The 21,916-nt window shown below is 39.3% G+C and overlaps 1 protein-coding gene across 10 annotated transcripts in view; it reads left to right on the top strand.

The window, feature by feature from the left end:
• The window catches only part of LOC116947748 (leucine-rich repeat and immunoglobulin-like domain-containing nogo receptor-interacting protein 1), a 216,156-nt gene that overhangs the window by 73,106 nt on the left and 121,134 nt on the right, over positions 1 to 21,916 (top strand). For all 10 annotated transcript variants that reach the window (XM_032964153.2, XM_032964060.2, XM_032963887.2 and 7 more), the window contains one exon: positions 7,042 to 7,161. In XM_032964153.2, the coding sequence (XP_032820044.1) occupies positions 7,078 to 7,161 (84 nt within the window). In that variant the 5' untranslated portion in view covers positions 7,042 to 7,077. The remainder of the gene's footprint in view (positions 1 to 7,041; positions 7,162 to 21,916) is intronic.

The following is a 21,916-nucleotide window of genomic DNA, read 5'->3' as shown; positions in this document are numbered from 1 at the left end:
GTTGGAACGTATTAGGAGCTCAAGAGCATTAACACCTGTTTTTAGAAATATAGTAATGCCATCTGTTCTGGTGGTATTGTATGAATGCAGGTATGTAAGTAAAGTGTCCAATGTTCTGAAGTAAATTAGAGGGGTGGACTATTTAGGCTTGGTTGCGGGTGAATGAGTGGTATGAATCAATGAAATATTACTTGTTTCAAAGGTATTTTCTGCATGTTCAAATTGCGTATGGAAGGCATCAAGAATATAATTTTCACCATAAATGTCACTTCAATTCATAGACTAGAAATAGGGGAGCGTTAAGTAGTGCAGTTCTGGAGGGGTTTTATGGCAGACCAATAGTTGTTTGGGATTGTTTTTCGAAGTATCTTTTGTTTAAAAAATTTAAAGTAGCTTTTTGTATTTGAACAGTACACCTATATGGGAGATTCTGAAATTTGAGGTAGCTTCAGTCATGTTTGTTTTCCTTTGTATGTTCCACACTTTATTCCTAATCCTGAGGTGGTCACTTAGTTCAGAAGTGAACCAGGGGTTACCTTAGTTTTCACACTGTTTCTTAAGGAGGGAATGCAAATTGAAAATGTTTATAAATATACTTTTAAAAGTGGACTTAGCAGATTTTATTACATTTGAATTAATAACTGAAGACTAATCAGTTAAATCGATGTGATAAATAAAACAACTGGGGTCACAATGTTTGTCAGATTTTATTTGTATTATTTTTCATGGGATTTTTTTTTTACTTTGATATATCTGATGCAAGCAACTAAACAATGATCACTGAGGTACTCAGCAAGAAGCTAGACAAAATGTGCTGCATTCAATCCCGCACTGACCAGCATGGTAAATTAAATGTGGTCAACAACTCATTTGAATGGTATGCCTAAACCAAGGGCCCCTGTTCTCTAAGCTCTGGATCCATTAAAGGTCTAGCTCAGAAGGAACTATAAAATTGGTTGATTCGAGGCAACATATGCATAGTCTAGAGCAGTGGTTCTTAACCTGGGTTCGATCGAACCCCAGGGGTTCAGTGAGTCGATTTCAGGGGTTCGGCAGAGCCCCCGCCACGGAGGTCCGGACACACTTGAATTATTGTGTAAATTTGTGATGACACACACGGCCCGCTTGGCCATCACTGGCTGCAGATGATCATGCTACACTGCTTGGCCAATCAGCGCTGCGGGGAATTTAGTGCGTACTCAGTAGTCAACGTGTGACTGTTGTTGTCGTACGTCGTGTGATTTCTTTAATATTTTATCCATACTAACTATGTCGGGCAAAAGAAGAAAGTGGTCGGACGAATATGTACAACATGGATTCTCATGTATCACGGAACGTGATGGGAGTGAGCGTCCTATCTACATGATTTGCAACGCCAAGTTGAGCAACTCTAGTCTTGCACCGGCAAAACTAAAGGAACACTTCTTGAAGCTGCATGGAGACGGGGAATACAAGAACACAACACTTGCTGAATTCAGGGTGAAGAGAGCCAGATTCGATGAAAGGGCCACTCTGCCTGCTCTTGGATTTGTACCTGTTAACAAACCGATCCTGACAGCATCGTACGAAGTTGCTTACCTGATCGCAAAGCAGGGCAAGCCACACACCATTGGTGAAACACTTGTGAAACCAGCTGCATTAAAGATGGCGAATCTGATACTCGGAACAGCGGCCGAAGGTAAATTATCCCAAATTCCCCTTTCAAATGACACCGTCAGTGACAGAATAGAAGACATGAGTAAAGACATCTTGGCTCAAGTAGTCGCGGATCTGATTTCAAGCCCGGCAAAATTCAGCCTTCAACTCGACGAAACCACAGACGTTTCTGATCTAAGCCAGCTTGCTGTTTTTGTACGCTATGTGAAAGACGACATGATAAAAGAAGAGTTTTTATTTTGTAAGCCTCTTACAACAACAACGAAGGCAGCCGATGTGAAGAAGCTTGTGGATGACTTCTTCAGAGACAACAATCTTTCATGGGATATGGTTTCTGCAGTTTGTACGGACGGAGCTCCAGTCATGCTGGGAAGAAAGTCTGGTTTTGGTGCGCTAGTAAAGGCCGATGCACCACACATCATTGTGACGCATTGTATTCTGCACAGGCATGCGTTGGCAACAAAAACCTTACCTCCAAAAATGGCAGAAGTATTAAAAACTGTGGTGGAATGTGTGAACTATGTGCGAAAAAGTGCTCTGAGGCACCGCATCTTCAGTGAGCTGTGTAAAGAAATGGGCTCTGAATTTGAGGTACTTCTGCTCCATTCTAATATTCGGTGGTTATCCCGGGGACAGGTGCTGAATCGTGTTTTTGCCATGCGTGTGGAATTAGCCCTGTTTTTGCAAGAGCACCAACACTGCCATGCAGATTGCTTCAAAAATCCTGAGTTCATTCTCATTTTAGCGTACATGGCTGATATGTTCGCAGCTCTCAATCATCTCAATCAGCAGATGCAGGGTGGTGGAGTCAATATCATGGAAGCGGAAGAACACCTGAAGGCTTTTCAAAAAAAGCTACCGTTATGGAAACGACGAACAGAGAACAATAACTTCGCAAACTTCCCGCTTCTGGACGACTGTGCAAGTAAGATCGAAGATGTGTCTGGAATCGGAGATATTTCTGTATCCACGGAACTGAAGCAAACAATTGCCACGCACTTAGATGAGCTTGCAAAGTCTCTCGACGGATATTTCCCTACAAGAGAGTCATATCCAGCATGGGTGAGACAGCCGTTCACGTTTGCTGTTGAAACAGCAGATGTCAATGATGAATTCCTTCTTCAGAACAACAACGCTCTCAACGTTTTGGTGTCGACAAATGAACAAGTATCCAGTTATTGCTAAGAAAGCCCTGGATTTTTTTTATACCATTTGTTACAACATATCTTTGTGAGCAATCCTTTTCGAGGATGCTGGACATAAAAACGAAGAAAAGGAACAGACTTTGCTGTGAAAATGACATGAGAGTGGCACTTGCCAAGGTGAAGCCACGCATATCTGAACTGATCTCTCAAAGGCAACAGCAGAAGTCACATTGATTTCCAGGTATGTAATTTGTTGTGAGTTTATGCATTGTGTTGGTTTTATTCTTTGAACAAGGTAATGTTCATGCACGGCTCATTTTGTGTACCAGTAAAAAACATATCTATGTCTTGAATTTGAAAAAAATCACATTTTATTTTTCAGGTTCGGTGAATGCGCATATGAAACTGGTGGGGTTTGGTACCTCCAACAAGGTTAAGAACCACTGGTCTAGAGGCAACATGATGAACAAGATGTCACCACAATATATTATGAAACTAGCAATACTACCCAGCTTCGCCCGGGACTTGGATTCACCACACCCGGCCGCCTTTGTCTCCCCAATGGCGATGTTCACACCACAACAGTTACTCTTTTGAGGCTGAGTCGACCTAGGGGAGGCCCAGGACCAGTTAAAATAATCGTCACCGGTGGTGGCCGTGAGCAGGAATCGAACTCGGGTTGCCGGGTTCGTAGCGCGGCGTGCTAACCGCTACACTACAATGCGTTACGCTTCCACATGCGAGGGTCACGTGACAGATTTGACGTCACAGCTCACTTGCCGTGCAAAAAAATCTATGCATTATTCAGCTCCCCTCCCCCCCCCTAAAAAATAAAAAGTGTATTTTTATAATTTCTGCATGGTGTACAGTCTGGAAAGTACCCACATGGCAAATTTCAAGTTTGTTGCATGTCGGGAAGTACGCTAAAATTTTTAACAGACACATTCACAACTTTGCCTTTTATATATATGGAGATAACTAGCATTGTAAGGGCAGTTTACTATAAGTTGGACACCACACATGCATAAAGGGAGAGAGCTGACAAAGGATGACAATTCCAAAGATAATATATAGATAAATAATGAGAATAGAAGTCAAAGAACACAATCAAAGTGTTTGAAAATGTCATAATAAGCAATGGGAGCATTAACGCAGAAAAGTCCATTGGTAATAGGGAATTACATGGTAGCGGTAAGAAAGCAAAGTGGAACCATAACACAAAATACACAAAATTATTCAACTATTTGGTGGAATTTCATGCTGATGTCTACAACGAAAAATTTAAATTTCAAGAGGTGAACAATAATTTTCAGATGTGGAACACTTTCTGGATGTTATCCCTCAGAAAGCAACCATTTTCATTATGAAAAAGGGAAAACCCTCAAACCACATAGAATAAATGTGGACATCATCAAATCAGTAAGTTGGGAAATCATCTACCATGGCAATTATTTGCTCGTCATGAGTGTGGCAGAACACTCTATTGGCCTGCAGAATCTGTGGCATGAGTCCATTTCCAATATGAGAACCAACGTTTTTGCGTGGGGAGAAGCAAATCTTCCACAGCATCATGACATCATTGTGTTATCCCTAGACCATGGTCATTGCATACATCCACCTACACATGTGGATGTAGTTTTGAGTTTATTTTATTTGTTACACAGTTGATCCCATTTAGCTAGTTGCCTGGATATTTTACAAGAAAGATGCGTTGTCCATTAGCACAGCAACCACCACTCACCATTAAATGGTTATGACATCACCATGTGTGAAACTAGGTGCACTTTTAAGGCTTCATTAAGTGTGGAAGACTTCCTGCCAGGAGTTAATTGAACATACCCTGGTATCATGGGTTAACTGTGTAAGAAGACTGGCAGATGCACAATCTTCACTCCCCACTTTGTCAATTTGCAGTATTTTAACCACCCAGCAATCTTATAATTGTCAGATTGCTGGAGGGCAGCTGCTGCCACTGCCCAGTATTGTCTTTCACAAGCCCCCTTTCAACAGAGGATGATCTTGACTCTGCTGGTGCCAGCTGTTAGCACATTAAAATCAGTTTCAAATCATTCTATATCACCGGCGGATTTGGAGCTTAGCAGGACAACCCACGAGGAACAGACTATCCTACAAAGCACAGATTGAACCCCTGGTGCTCATCTCCATGGTGGCCCTGAGTCAGCAGTGGAAATTATAACACGCAGGCTTTCGCGACCAATATCCATAATAACCCAAATAAAAAATAATTCGTGGAAATTATGCTTTCCCGAGCACAGGGTCCAGTCTACCCACAGAATGACCGCTGCCGTTGGTTTGTCATAAAATGATCGATGGATGGTGATTATGATGATGATGATAATATTGTTGCTGGTGTTGATGATACTACTGTTGCTAATGCTGATAGTTATCATTATGACACTGCTGCTGCTAATGATAATACTAACGTTGCTATTGATTATGATAGGCTGAGTCAATCCTGATTAGCCTGTCTGGTAAATTGAGTCCCATCTGTTACGAATGAAGTAAGTCATTTTCTCCAGGTAAAAAATAAAATGTCGTCAGTCCATGAGCCTTTTGGCTTTCTGGACCAATGTTTAATGGTAGCTTTTCGTTTAAGGAAGCACTTTCCTTATATCGTAATATGAGCGAGTGCCTGTATGTATATGTTTGAATGGATGTGTAAGTAACCGAGGGCATATGTATGGGACTGATTTAATTTCTGGTGTCATCTAATTGTGCAAACAGGCTTCGGTAGTGTTGGATGCATGAAGTGCTCCTAAATTGCTGTGAAAGCACCACCATAGCCTTTCTTCTGCCACTGTTTGGGTCCTGCCCCAAGTTGCAACATAATCAAGCCCACTGCGGTGTGGACTGAGGCAAAAAAAATAATGCTCTCCCCCTCTTGACGGACACATCCGCTCATGAATCGAAAATAAAAAAAAAATATTTTTTATAATCAAATATATAATTATATAATGAAACAAGTGTCAAGATGTTAAGACACCAAACATAATCTTTATTCAAAGAATCCTGTCTGCGTTAACCACACGTACTTGTGGTGAACATGCATGTTTCATTGCCAGGGTAAAACTTACTGTTATATTTTAATATTGGCAAGAAGGGTCCAATATTGTAGTTGCTCTCCCCAAGCTATAATGCCCTGATAGAGCATTGTCTTTGTGCTGTTCGCCTTTTGGCATTCTCTGTTCTAACACTTTGTGACTGCGTTCAGAAGAAAGCTGTCTCTGGTGTGGACCAATCAGTTTCAACGACAATGCATATATTATCAGAGCATTTTGACTTAAAACTTTCGTGACTGCAGGAATTCATAGTCTATAGTTATTTCGGTAAAGTCACAAAGATAGAAAAATACTGAAAGAACCATAGAATATTGTCAGAACATGTTTTTTGTTTGCATGTTCACCACAAGTACGTGTGGTTAATGCAGACAGGATTCCTTGAATAAGGATTCTGTTTAGTGTTTTAACATCTTGACACCTGTTTTATTGCCAGAAAGGGTAACACCTATTGTTATACCCTGCAGCTCATCATGTAAACTTGACCCAGGTTTCTGCCACTCAATTTTAGTTACGTTTACACTATTTTCATTGCGTGAGCAAAAATAAGTCATTTCTGAGTATCCAAACCAACATTTAATGGACAAATTTATGGAAATAAACTAAATACAACCGCCTGAGTATACGAACTATACTAACAACAAAAAACATGAAAATAATTTTAAAAGTTATAGCTGTGTTATTTGTTGATGTTTTTATACCCTGTTTTGACAAAATAATGGCTCTTTTTGTAAACTTGGGCGGATTTTAAAGATGTCTTAGATCACTATTCATTGCAGAATGCTTCCCACTGTGCGTCAGTCTGCAATGCAGAATGGCATGAAGTTAAGTGGCGTAGGCAAGATGTAGAGTGGATAAAACAAAACTATGGAATTCATGAGCAGGTCCGGCAGTTGCATTTCACAAAAATGGCCCAACAAATCTGCCACCATATTAAGCCACATAAAACTTTCTTAAATATTATCTACCATGGTGGCATATGCATATTTCCGTATTGTCATGACACAAACAACTCAGTTTGACTGAATAGAACTTTTCACAAGAAAGAGAGGCCAACTTTAGCATTAAGGGACTGGTGTTTCAAGGAGAAATAATGTATTACTGCATACAATTTATAGAGCAAATTGTTAATGAGCTTTTTTCTGTTAAAATGTTGTTGCCAGGAGTCAGCAAACCACTGCAGAGGACATTCCCCTTGAATGAGAAGCTCCCTTGAGAAAACCCCACACGGTACTCAAGTCACAAGCGCTTGTACTTCTTCCAGAGCAAAAAGAAATCCAGAGGTAAGACCAAGCAGGAAGTATGTTCACCTCCAGAAAAAATGCATCATTGTTTTAAGTTTTGCATTCGCTTTGTTGACAGGAACCCTACAATCTCATTTAAATCACTTTCGTTGATACTTTTTTGTTTAATTTCGTAATGTCTTCTTAGAAAAGTGAGTTTTCTAGACATGAACATGTAGCATTGGAATTTTCCATAAAAATAGGCAGTTTTCACCCTTTTACAGGTGTGAGGATTAGATGGGGAGTGGGTGGTGTTGCTGGTGTAGTCCTCCATTCTTACAAATGTGGAGCCATGACCCTCCACCCCCACCCCTTCTTGCATATGGCATAGTGAATAGCAACTTAAAGATAGCAACAACTATATCCAAGTTTGAAGCCATGCGGTCGATTCATGCGAGGCAGAATGAATTGCTGCAGTGCCTCTGTTGAATTCGCATAGTTGGTAAGAGTTCACAATGCACTCCATGGTTTCGTCAGGGTCGCCTCGGTCACCTTCCAGACTTTCCTTGATTTTCCACTCATTAAGGCATTGGCTAGATCTGGTGGTTGTGTAGATTTTATTGAGTTTCCTCCATTATTTTCGGAGGTCAGCATGAGGCTGTTCAGTGGTGTGATCAGGAATTCAATATTTGCTTGAAATGTCGTTGTTAACCCAAAGTTGTTTCCAGTGTTTTTTTAGTGTAAAATCCTGACGTGATGAGGACCTCAGACAAAATGGCTTACGGGACAGGAATTTGAGTGTGCAATATGTTCCGGAGATTTTCGTGGATAGGTAGGTTTGCGTTGCCTTTGGCGTAGGTGTAGTCATACAGGCATCAGTGAAGCTTGTGGGTTTCAGGTTGAAGAATGTTTGATAGGGCTAGTAACCAAGGAACAGTCGCCAAGGTTAGTGCAACAGTGATGGTCACATTATTGAGTTTAGGATGGGGTCTCGGTATTGGATGAGACCGCTCCTCACCCAGACAGGAGAGCAATACTTTGCGGTGGAGTAAACAAGGGCCAGCATGAATAGGCCACCAGATATTTGAGTGTTTGTGGACTCTACTGCTCCCACAGATGTTAGGAGTTGTGGGTAACAGGGTTGCAGACAAGAGCTAATCTCCTGTATGATATATGATATAAATAATGAGTAATGGATGAGTTTTTATTTTCGATTTATGTTGACATGTCTGCTTTTAGTTATCTCACTTAACTGCATCGCACATCCTCTTCTTAATTGTGCATTAAAAAGCGTGGTATATATGAACTGATGGTTAGGCACAGGACTTTCTCTTATCTTCCAGTGCATTTTTTAAATAGAAAGAAGGTAGGCATGGGAAGCTCCATTCTATAAGTTAGCGAAGCAGGGAATCACTACAGTCCTTTGTGGCCCATATTTATCGTGGGCCTCTTATTACAGTAAATATTATAAACTAATGACTTATATTCTCTCACCTCATACTAAAAAACAGATGCACAGATACATCTAATCCTTGGCATTGTGCACCAAGCAGAGCTGTGCCGTTTCACATCGGGTTTGAGTCCAGGTTAATGGTGTTCAAACTCAGATATCAACTTTGTATATTTTTTCATTGACAATTACTTTTTTTTGCACATCACCTCCAATTACAGGAAACGTGCGGTGATGTGGACACCGTGCTGCAGGCAAACACAATCCACTGCATCTATAGTGATCAGAGGGCATCTCCTGTTTTAATTTTGTTATGTCCACATTTCCCTACTCAATCACAGCAAAATAAAATGCCTAATTTGCATATTTTTTAAATAAAAATATATGTTTAAGTACATGTATATTAAAATACAATTGGTAGTTGATGTATTTTAACTTTTTAAATGTTAACCTTTTGTTCCTAAATTATATATCAGAAAATTAGCATTGGTATATGTTTTGTACACATTTTTCCTTGCATGTTACACACTCACCTGCACCTCACTTAATTTGCTCAATATTTCCCTTCAAATGTTAGTCTTCAACTGAGCTCAGCTCATATAGGGTTATTAATTAGTTGAATAAAATAAAGTATGCATACATGGTGTATCTAAATAGTTGTTTTAATAATAAATTACAACCTTTTTAAAGAAGCAATTTAAACAATATGCTAGTTGAAATGCTGTCTTGGCTGCATTCTGGTTTTTAGATTGGTTTTATGTTCTTTTAGAGCTTCTGAAGGTCAATACACTCATTACTGTTTCTGACGACTGCACAATGGCAGATGCTAAGGTCAAAGTTTTCACCAATGGTAATGGATGGCTCGTTAAATTAAAAAAGTATATTTTTGCACTTAGTTAAATATCTTGATACAAAATGAATGCTGTACACAACATATGTAGTCACCTTTTTAAAAGAGTGATCCTTTTTGGAAGTGTCCAAAATTAATTATCTCTAAATATTTACAAATATAATTGCCTGCCATACCTGTAATTAATTATTCAAGAAAAATGTTGTTCAATGTAATACTTTAATGATGCATGTGCCAAGCAGTACAGTACAGTTCTGGAGTGATGTGATTGTGGAAATGGATGATACCATTATCATAAAATTGATCTCTACTCAGCCAGTAGAAATAATAATAATCACGTAATAAATCCTAGCCTACCTAATCTATTTTGAGAATGTCTTTCACTCCTATTATTATCATGGCGTGAATTCTTTAATTTTGCTGATATCACTACAGCCATTTTATTATTGATAACTAAAAACACAAGTTTGTTTTTTTGGATCTCACCCTCATCAGATGGCACCAATGCAAAATACAAGGGATTTTTTGTATGTTTGTGACTTGATAGAAAAAAAACAATTACTCACCTTAACGAAACGATTACTTTGTAGTCTTATTGAAGTGCAATGCTCTTTGCCCAATATCGTTTCATTGCATAATCCCCCACCTGTAACATCTATTTGTCTTGCTCCTCAAACATCACTCATTGCCACTAGAAAATAGTTTTGCCCAAAACACGACCATTTGTCTACAGAAACATGTGTAAGCAGTGCTTACAATCTGCCAGAATAGTCCAAAATGTTGTTTGTGGAATTATTTTGGCATGCCACATCCATCTCGCTTTATTTTGCCCTCATGTAACCGGGGTTTGAGTGTACAAAATGGGTGTGAATAGTGCATAGGGTTATCAGATGTCCTTAGGGTTACCATATATCTTTAATGCATGATTATTATGCAAAGTGTGTGGCGATACTGCAATGGCAGTGGTGTGCAAGCACCAATAACAAAAATGCAACACCTTTGTCAACAACACTGCCTTAAAGGGATAAGTATATAATAGGTAACATTCTGGGAAATAGCCATTGCATAAGTATCCCTGTGCTATCAAATAGGGCTTTGCCTAAAACGTTGCCTATTATATACTTTTGTTTGTAAGTCAGTGTAATTGATTAATGTGTTGACTTTTATGATTACTATAGAGTATTTGGCTGCTATAAAATTCCACGTGATAAGCCACTTCATTGAGCTGTCATTTGTGGCCAGGTTGCTTCTGAAAGAGCAATATAGCTCAGTGGGTCTTACCTGGTAAAATAAAAATAGTAGTTATAGTTAGTTTTCCAAAACATACCTATTATCGTCATCATCTCATCTCTGCACATTTTACTGACTTTTGCATTGAAGTCGACCATTAAGATTTCTAAATGTAATTTATATTAATGTATTACTTAAGAAATGTCTTTATACATTTGGTCTATTTCGTTTTCATCTTGGTATGCTTTTGGAGCATATACTTAAATGATATTTAATTTATAGTGTTAAAGAGCCTTAGTGTGAGCTGGGCAACTCTATCAAATGACCAATTGAACCCTAAAACTCTAAGTCTGATTTATGGAGAGATTAAGAATCTCACTCAATTATTACTCCAAACCCTTCTAACTATTGAGTTTTCCCATTCTCTACTCATCTCGTTGATAGCAATTATATACTAGTTTACTTCTGAAAATTATCTCTCCCATTTCGACAAGGTTTGATTGTGCAGGCTTACTGCAACCAGCTAGGTCCAGCACCCATGCCCTACTCCCACACTTGTGAAAAGCACTCAGTGCTCACATCAGATGCTAAGTTATTTTTTTGCGGGAAGCCTGCGTATTTTATGCACATATTCCAGCCGACAGTGAATGTATGAAAGTAACTAGTTTGGTCCGTTCTCTTGAGTTTCTAAAAGTGTATGTCAGGGAGGAGCAAATTTCAATCTCTGTTGTGCGATGGTGAAACACGTCTAGCGTGCAGGGCGCATGCTACACTGGTGTCACGGGAGGCTTGGGTGCGAGAACCCAGGGCTCATGTGGGGTGCTCCAGACCCTTGCTCTACATTCATGTATAAACAAAAAATAAACAGGGCGTCTTGGGGTATATATATCTTGTGATGTACTGTGTTGTGCAATGGTGAGAACCGCGTTCTGAGAATAGGTGCGGAGACAGGTTGGGGTCACTATTAATAGGAGTTCACCCCAGGATATTAGAGATAGAAGGGCAGAGTGCCGGCCCAATCCAAACACCCTGTTACACCTAAACACCCGAAGCGATTTCGCTAAAATACACACCATCAAACTCGGCCAATTGGTACACAGGTTGTCGGTCACTAGCCCATGTATCAACTGTATCAGATACGCTAGTAACACCTCACATTATTGTAGGTTTGTCCATGCAAACACCAGTAGCCTGTTGTTCGCATTACCTACATTTAGGGCCGAATAGTGCGAGACTGGGGAAGCCCCTAGACAACTAGCTGTGGCTTACTTCTGTGCACACCTAGAGGTCCCGCTTACACAGTCGCTCATCCCAAATTAGTTAATGGCACATTCAGTTCCACAACGTTATGTGCAACAATCACCATGTGCCCAGTTACTGCTCCTGTGCGCATCTCTCACTGAAACACCCACCGTTCAGAACGTGCACTCTCAGTACCCTGAAGTACAGCTCGCATGCCCCACTACGGGTACGACTGCATTGCTATGCCACACAAGGCTGTTAGTACAACCAAAATACTACGTCGCACAAGGCTGTTAGTATGACCGCAACACGATATTGCACAAGATTGGTGCCCGGTTTCCTCCCAGGAAACTCTATAGCTGGACATTCAAGGCAGGCACTCAGAGACTCGAGGACTCTGAGTCATGCCCTTCAACTCCCGCACTTGCTCGCCTCTGCTCCTCAGTTGGCTTCTCCACCAGGTTCCAGTCTCCCTGACTGATGGTAGTTGTCCCAGCCACTGCATGGCCAATCAACTTACAATTAGAAAACTTGCATGCAAAACTTTTTTCGACTATTTAGCTCAGAACCACTCTGATACAATTCCATTGCTGCACGCGTATGCCGCACCTGTGGCACAGTGTTCATTAACCCCATGACAAATGGACATTAATATATAAAAAGAGCTTCTTAGCTCATCTGATTTCTCCAGGATAAATAATATAAGATAAATAAACATTTTAAATCTGGTTATATTTTGGGGCGAAAGTAGATAACCCAAGCACAACACAGTACATCACAAGATATATATAAATAACAAATATATAACGTAGAAAGGAGACATAAATACGTACAAAAAGCATTCACTCTGCAACATCGCTACATGCATATATTTCTGTGTGATAAATACTTGTGCACGCACAGAAAATATTTCCTGTGAGTGGAGGAAACTGAAGCAACCAAAAGGCCTAAATACAAAGAAAAACACGGCAAACACAAAGAGCAGTAAGAAATAAAAAACTGGTTAATTTAACCTAAGCAATAATCCAATGAACTAAATCAACCAAAAGACTTGTTGATAAAAACAAGTCAAATATTCATTATAATTTTTTTAACACACACTTTGACTTGTAACATGATTTATAACTTAAGACTTAATTCTGGAATGCAATTAATGACAAAACAAAGCTACAACGTGCATCATAATGTAATTTAGCTAATTGTATACTTATCTCCATATATAAAAGGCAAAGTTGTGATTATGTGTGTCTGTTCAAAATGTTTAGCGTCCTTCCTGACATGCAACAAACTTGAATTTGCCATTTGGGTACTTTCCAGACTGTACACCATGCAAAAATAAAAAAAATACACTTTTGTTTTTTTTTTGGGGGGGGGGGAGCTCAATAATGCATATATTTTTTGCACGGCAAGTGAGCTGTGACGTCAAATCTGTCATGTGACCCGCGCATGGGGAAGCGTAACGCATTGTAGTGTAGTGCGTAGCGGTGCGCTACGAACCCGGCAAACTCGAGTTCAATTCCCGCTCACGGCCACCACCGGTGACGATTATTTTAACCGGTCCTGGGCCTCCCCTAGGTCGACTCAGTCTCAAACGAGTAACTGGTGTGGTGTGTGAACATCGCCGCTGGTGGGATAAAGGCGGACGGGCGTGGTGAATCCAAGTCCCGGGTGAAGCCGGGTAGTAAAGCTAGTTCTTTATAAAGAAGATGTATGACTTATTTTACTCACTTATTTGCCCCCTGTCATTGCTGCGGAATATATTCTCTGTTCCATTGCAAGAAAAAGAGTTGATCATTTCGGGATCCAGGTTGTTTCTTTGTGCACAAACAATGAAGTCTGCATTTACGAATTAGATCATATGCAGGAGTGTTCGTCTTAATTAGCTTATTACTAACATTGACAAATAAGATAATTGTCTCACAACATTATTACAAAAGTACAGAATGTTTCCCGAGTTTGAATCTTCCACCCAGGTTGAGACATACTATACCACTTCCGTTTGCACGTTGTCTCAGTGTACATGTGGTGGGTTATGATGCTGTTAAAGTTCCTTACCTCCGTTTAAGCCAGAATAAAAATTGCTTTGTGATGATGTCTTTACATTTTTTACGTAGTCTGTTCCTTAAGGTAGAGGGTACACTTCTAGGAAGCCCACACAAGGGAAGGAACCAACGCTGCTTTCAATGAGCTTCAGGTCCTGTCTCATCTGCATTGGTAGCACTTGTACGGGTTCCTATATTGAGTTAAAGGTGGGTCCCCGTGTGGCTGCTCGGATGATTGCCTGATCAAATTTAAGAATTGCCTGGGATAGCATAGAACCAATGGCATACTACATTACAATCCAACAGAGGTGTGGCGAACGTTAATGTGGCACACATTTTAGAAAACACGCCAAAAGCAATGTTGCCATTCACCATGACTCATTAATCACACCTGTCCTGAAGGGTGCTCAAAGGGGGTGGCATGTTATGTGTTACATAATTTGGTGATGTGTTGGCAGTGGTAAATAAGCTCAATTTTTTTTTAAAGTGTTTATTTGCTGAAAAAAAGCCATTACCCAAAACTTCACCTATTTTGTTTTCTTTTAAAGCAGTGTTATCGATGAATGTGTTGATTTTTTAATACGTATCGGGTGGGAGCCTACAGCCTTTGTTATACCAGCGAGACAAAAGGGGAAGAGATGGGCTCGAGGCCCAAGCGTTCTTAACGATCACACAATTCATGTAAGGTGTGTCTAGCTCAAAGCGTGCATAAAAATGAAATTTATTTAATGAGTTGCATAAACTCAAGTGGGTCGAGCAAAGTTTACTTATGAGCAGTCCTGCTTGGAGCTTGCCTTGATGCAACAGCTTATTTTACGAGCCAAGCACTTGGAGCCTGCCTTATGCAAAAGGGCGTTGTGTATTCTGAGATGAAGTTTAATTAGGCTTTCTCGACTTCAGCTCCTTTATCCCGAAAGCAGACCTTTGTGGTCATTTACAGGATGCTGCTATTGTCATTGAAGTCACCACATACGGTTGCATAAAGCAGAGGCAACCAGGCTTCAGTCACTGCCTTCGACAATAAACAAATAGGAGGTTACACAGGGATGGACTCGCAGATGTCCATTCTTAGCAGAGGTGTACTCAAAAACACTATAAATAGACAACCATCATGTTTTTTAAATTAATTTATTTAAAGAAGGCATACATACGACAGGACACTCATGGATTCGTCAGGGGCAAGTATGATCCAGATCTTCAAGAAAATAGTTTAATTCCTTGAATGCACGGTGAAGGACACTCATAATGGTACAGATAGTCTCCGAGTTACGATGGTCCGACTTACGATATTTCGACCTTACGATGGCGATACGACAAAATTGTTAAATATTTTAAATTTCGCGTGGCAGGCAAACGCAGCAGCGTACGAGGTACGATACTGTATGTTGGGACGCTGCCGTGATGTACGCATCTCCCGCCTTGTGTGGTGATGCCTCACTCTCACCAGCAGTCGACGGAGTTAAGTTGTCTCCGTGTTAGCGCGTGTATTTTTTTCTCCTGGGTAGGCTAGGGCCATCTTCGACTTACGGTATTTTTGACTTACGATTGAGTCCTCGTAACGCATCTCCATCGTAAGTAGAGGACTTCCTGTATAGTTTATTTTGATATTGATAACATGATACACACATTGCAGAAGACATTGCACAATACATCTATGTCACACAATACAATTGAGATGAATAACATAAGCAACTGCCATATATTTGATTTAAAGCTTTCGTGACTGCAGGGATTCATAACCAATAATATCAACTGCCATATGTTAAAAAAATATTCCACGAAGCGAGGCTGCAAGGGTCCCCAATTCTTGCCAAATGCCTTTCCAGGATTCACACAACCCACCCCTTCACCATTCCACCATGATCCCATTAAGAATCATATTTGACCATAAGCATTTAATTATGATTCCAGGCTAGGAATCATGACAATCATGCAGCTCGATAGGATTAGGATCAAAGTGATGAAATAAAGAGGCAGATGATAACAGGTTGGAATGCTTTAATAAGCATAAGCAACATCAGTTTTACTAATCAAAATGGTTTTAAACAATATATTACCTTTTGATTTAAAGCTTTCGTGACTGCTGTAATTCATATTCTTGGTTCTTTCGGTAAAGTCACGTTGAAGGGAAACAATAAAATAATAAAATATATATAAAACAATAAAATTCTCACGACGTTTTGACTGTAACACAAACAGTCATCATCAGGTGTGAAAACCAACGGCAAGAAACATTTGAAAGAAGTGGCGGTTTGTATTTATTTATTTTTAAACGTTCGCACCACAGATAGCGATTCGGCAATTTGTTTATAAGGACGAGTCCATCTATGTTCGGAAAAGAGGAGGGGGGAGACGAAAAATTAATGTATGCTGTCTGAAAGCCACCGTAAGCGTGAACAATCAATTAAGACCCGAAATGGTTTATCAAATCCTTCCAATGATTTCTAAGCCAGAATCCATCTTCTCGGTTGAAATTGTCTCTGTGTTTGTAGATGTGGATAGCCTCATGAACGAATCTCTCATGGTAGCCCGATGGCTTGCAAAGAACCTCTGTCTTGGAGAAGTCAATGTCATGTGAGCCTACTGAATTATAACAGTGATCTGCCACGGCCGAGGTGTTGGTCCTACCGTGTTTAAGGTCTGCTTTGTGTTCACGAATGCGGTCCGAGACATGGCGTTTGGTTTCTCCAATGTAACTACTACCACAGAGGCAACTTAGTTTATTACCTGCTAAGACATATGGATCAGAAACAGACATTGCCAACAAGAATGGAAGAAAAACTTCAAAGAATGCAACAATTGTAGGTGTGCACACTTGTAATTACACTGAGATCAAAGAACACATACAAATTAGTTACATTGTATTGACTGTTCAGAAAAATAAATGGAATTGGGCAGGATACATCGCCAGAATGGATTATAACCATTTGTAGAGGTTAATTGTGGAGTATTAGCCACAGGAGCAAACATGACCAACATAAGGTTCATGGTAAAGATGAAGCCGCTCATGTGGAAGAGTCTGAGGGATTGTACCATCTCGACATCATGAACGATGGTTTAGGCTTTAGCCTTCATCCAGCAGTACCATGGATGATGATCATGTGTAATGAGCAAAGAATTTAGCTCCTTTTCAAGTACAGTAATATCTTCTGATTGTGCAATTGACATTACTATTTAGCATGTGCAGGAATGGGGTATTAACTGGTGCGTACAGTTCTATTTATTTGAAAGCTTAGTTCATTTATTCATCCCTTGTATTTATTTATGGTGAAAAAATAATTTAATACAATTGATAATTATCGTGTAATATAGTATAGTATGAATTTGTTACTGTTGTGAGATCTGCAGAGAATTACCGGTATATTTCTGTGGGTTTCATGTCATGGATTTTGAATTCAGAACATTGTGAAATCTACAAGGAATCAGATTTGTTTTCATAGTTATATTAGAACGTTATCTAAAACACTGAAATGTGCTGGATTATTAATGTATATGAAAATGTCAGGGTTAGGTTCTGTTCAGACAAAGCATGAGAAAATATTTCAGCAAATGAAATGCAATTATTAAAACATTTGCATTAGCTATAAATACAATACAAATGTAAATATTTGCCTTAAATGTGAGATGTTTTTACTATTGGGAAAGTTCGATTTGAATTTTTTTAAAGCATGTTTGCACATACTTATTTTTTAAAAACATATATGGCATACAAAAACATCAGTTGCAAGACTAGCGTTTTTTAAATACAATATTTGGATATTAATATTTTTTGTAGACATGTCAATGTTTAGCCTGACTATCAAATTGTATTACTATTTAAACAGATTGTGAGTAAATTAAGTTGCCCTCAAAGGCAGTTGGAAAGGCCATTCTGATGAATTAAAACACAGTTTATTCCATTTAAAAATAGCATTTGATCTGGTCTTGGGTGATTCTTTAGGGGTTGGGATGTCTGGAGGTGCTTGTGCCCTCTTAATGAACAACATGGCCTCTTCATTAGCCCTCCCATTTAAAGCAGCCCCTAGGGGTGACTGGGGTAGCACTCAAGATCAAGTTAAAGCGGTAATTACGTTGAATGTGGTTGATACGACATCACATCACTGTGAAATAGACCTTCAGGTGGTGCTCTGTGGTTCAGCATCTCAATCGTCCTCTTCTTTTTTGGAAACCATAAATATAATAAATTTAGCATCAACTGCCTCTAATCTTCCCTGTGTGTCCGCAGAATTGCAGATGTATTGTAGGTTCTTGTCGAAGCTGTGTTTTGGATAAGAGGATGAATGTAGCCTCCTCCGTGACTACTTCTGGGTGACTATTCCCAATTTTTAATTGATAGAAATAATTAATCCATAAATAACAGGATTTTTTGGGGATCGATTCATATCTATGGATAGTAGGCATCGTGGGTAATATGGTCGACATCTGCTAGGGTTGGGTTCTTTAAAATCTGTGCAAAAGTAAGATTTGTGAATGTAAATGGGGTTAGGCTCCCATGTGTGACAGAACATATGGGAGAAAATGTAAATGTTTCATAATATTAATCCTGTACTGTACACATAAATAACATCTATATATATTGTTGGTTCTTTCGGTAAAGTCACGTAGAAGGGAAACAAAAAAATATGTTTCCCTTCTACGTGACTTTACCGTAAAGTCACGTAGAAGGGAAACAAAAAAATATGTTTCCCTTCTACGTGACTTTACCGAAAGAACCAAGAATATTAATCCCTGCAGTCACGAAAGCTTTAAATAAAAATTTTACATCTATATACTTAGTTAAATTGTACAATAATACAAATAGATAACACATCAATACATTATTCTGTACATTTGAAAGTTTTATTTACCTTGGATGATGATGGGGGTGTGATGATGACACTACTCTGGCGGTCATCAGAGCACTATCGCCACACTTTCTCTAATTTCCCTCTCGTTTTCTTTATATATCTGACTGTTGGCTCGTTTAACACGTAACGGCGGCCAACAGGAGACTCACTATCACCACGAGCAAGTCTATCAAACAACTCTACTTTTTTAGCTAAGCTCATCACTTAATTCCCTGCCCTTTACGCTTGCTTTCACTTCCTTCACTCACTTGACACTTAGGCCCCATGATCGAAATAAATAAATAAAAATATATACCACTTTTAAGGCAAAAATAACACAAAAGCAACGGGCACTCGAAGAGTAAAAGCTTTCGCATGTGGATGGCGGCACACAGGCCACAATCGACGACTATACTGCGCAAGTTACAATATGATGCGATGGTTTCCCAATCATGAATACTCTAAGGAAAAAGGCGCAAAAGTTAAACTCGTGTACATATGTAAAACTGTGAATTAACGAATTTTACGGGGGGAAAAAATCCAAGAATGAAGAGGTTTTACTGTACTCTATATTGACACAACAAATATCCCTAAAACCTGAGTTGTAACTATATTTTTTACTTAAAATCTATGACAATGAGTGTGGAGTATTTTTACATGAGATAACAGAATTGGCTTGCAAAATATGCTACAAATTTCCATTTATTTAAAAGGTTATTGTTACATGTCGAGTATAAATTTAGATTTAAAGCTTTCGTATTGTTTCCCTTCTACGTGACTTTACCGAAAGAACCAAGAATATGTAGAGTATAAATTTTGATTTAAAGCTTTCGTGACTGCAGTAATTCATATTCTTAGCTCTTCAACGTGACTTTACCGAAAGAGCTAAGAATATGTAGAGTATAGTTATTGTATAATTTTTTATTAGAGTTGACAGTGTGATCATAATCATAAAACCGCTGTAGGATGACAGACTTTCAATCTTATTGCCTTTGTCATTGGTTTTGGGAGGATGTGGTCTTGCATTGTATTTTCTAATTATCACAAGTTGTGTCCATTACTAGTGAATGTGAAATATAGATGGCATGGTGATCAATGTACAGTTTTGGTTGATATGCTGGCCAACTGTTGATGTTATATCACGTACAATGTGTTTCCATTGACTTTTAGTAACGAAAACCAGGGGCACAATTTAAGATTAATTGTTGGCTATCTTCTGCCATAATTGGAAGAATGATGGCTGATTTTTCACAAACTCAGGCTTTTACACCACCTATGGAGCATGCTTTGCTATGTCTCAGTCTGCATGATGGAGTGGGCCAAAGTAGACGAGGCTAAAGTGCAGTCGTAATAATAAATGTAATAATGTACTTATTTGTCCAGGAAAGCCAGACTGAGTCATAGGACTCGTTTTCAGGAGGGACATTGCATTGAGATTAGTTGAGAATTTTATCATCCAATTAATGAGTGTTGATACAAGTGGGAGGAAACCGGAGCGACCAGAGAAAACGCATGTGCGTGAGGGGGCAACACCCTTTCCCTGTACAGATGGAAACAGATTACGATTAGTCCATTTGCTGTACTGCCTTCTTCTGGAGAGCCAGGGTATGGCACCACGATCCCCACGGGAAAGGAGATTCACAACAATTGTCCAATCGACCAACCCTGTTGGTTATACGAACACAAAACAGGAGAGCTGATTTGTGCAACTATTTTTGCCAGCAGAATGATGGCCAATTCCACATACATTTGGAAGGAATTCTGCAAATTACAATTCTTTTGCATGATTATCATCATTGTTTTTCCATAGTGCTAACCTGGCTTTGGCTTGGTGCCACATTGTGCAACTTAGTGGAGAGTGGAGCAACTGTCACACACATATTAGAGCGTGTGTGTTTGCATGTGCACATGGCCTGGCACAAGCGTCGTGGTGACGTCACCGCCACTTAGTGGCGAATGGCGGTTGTTGTTGTGGTGGACCAGAGCCTAATGGGTCGGTGAAGTTTAATGGAGGAGTGAGAATGCTAACCTCACCACAGATGGCTCGGATTCTCCTTGGCACTCGCTTGGCTACTGATTGGCTGCTGCTGCTGCTTTTTCTGGGATCACATGAATTAAGCTCAAAAAGTGTTTGCAATTCATACATTCAACTCTACATTTGATTCAGAAATTTAAACATGCAGGGTGTCGTGACCAATACGATTCCTAATTGATTTGCGGTCAGATTGTGTGTGAAAAATTCCAATGTGTGTCATACACCTTCCTCCACCTGAATACCATATGAATAGAGTTATCATGTGAGTAAAGGTGTCTATTTTTAGTGCTTCTGAAGCAATAAAACAATGGTTGTATTGGGTGGAGGAGGGTGTACAACACATTGGCATTTTACTCACGCCTTCTGACACAAACGTTCATTATGGATGATTTATTTAGGCCATCATGGCCATATCCACTATTTCAAAATAGCACAGCCATAAAAACTACTGAAATAAATGTTTACGTAAAAAAAATCTGCTTACAGCAGCAAACAGTCATATGAGAAATGTAATCAAAACTCGACTGAATTGAGTCAAGCAATCACGAGTAATGTCTGCATAATGTAATAAATAATTGTAATATGCAAGCTGCTAATACGCAGTTCCATGGAGCCCCAAATAACCAATGATAAGTTGGTATTGTTGTAATCAAGAAGACTGAGTGTAGCCAGTAAAACATATTGACTGATACTAATGGTTTAATTATAATAATTATATGTATATCTGACCTATTGAAATGGGATACAGTTATTCCAAGTTTCAGGTGTTGTTAAATAGCTAAACACATAAAACTCACAGAAATGAATGTTTTATATGCATAGGTATCAGGCTTTGAATGTCACACAGCCTGCTATATTTTGTATACTTTTATAATTATTTCTATGTTTATGTTGTATGTGGAGAGACGGCGATGTGAAGGAGACATTGTTTGCTTATCTATGTTTTACTTGGGTTTTCCATAGCATTGCTGTTGTGTTTTGTATTATATAATTTTGCTTAAAGTTAGGACCCATATTTTAAAGAGTGCCCATGTCTCTTACATGTGGTAATTCACCAGCATTTATTCATGCATGCCTGACTACTGATTACACACTGTATGTCAAAACTAATCCAGAGTTTGCTTGTACTGAATAAATGCT

The sequence above is a fragment of the Petromyzon marinus genome, chromosome 1 (genome assembly GCF_048934315.1).
Source record: "Petromyzon marinus isolate PM22_M1 ecotype Great Lakes invasive population chromosome 1, UKy_Petmar_22M1.pri1.0, whole genome shotgun sequence".
Lineage (NCBI taxonomy): Eukaryota > Metazoa > Chordata > Hyperoartia > Petromyzontiformes > Petromyzontidae > Petromyzon > Petromyzon marinus.
The sequence above is the reverse complement of the archived record's forward strand: the minus strand, read 5'-3'. Positions and strand labels throughout refer to the sequence as shown.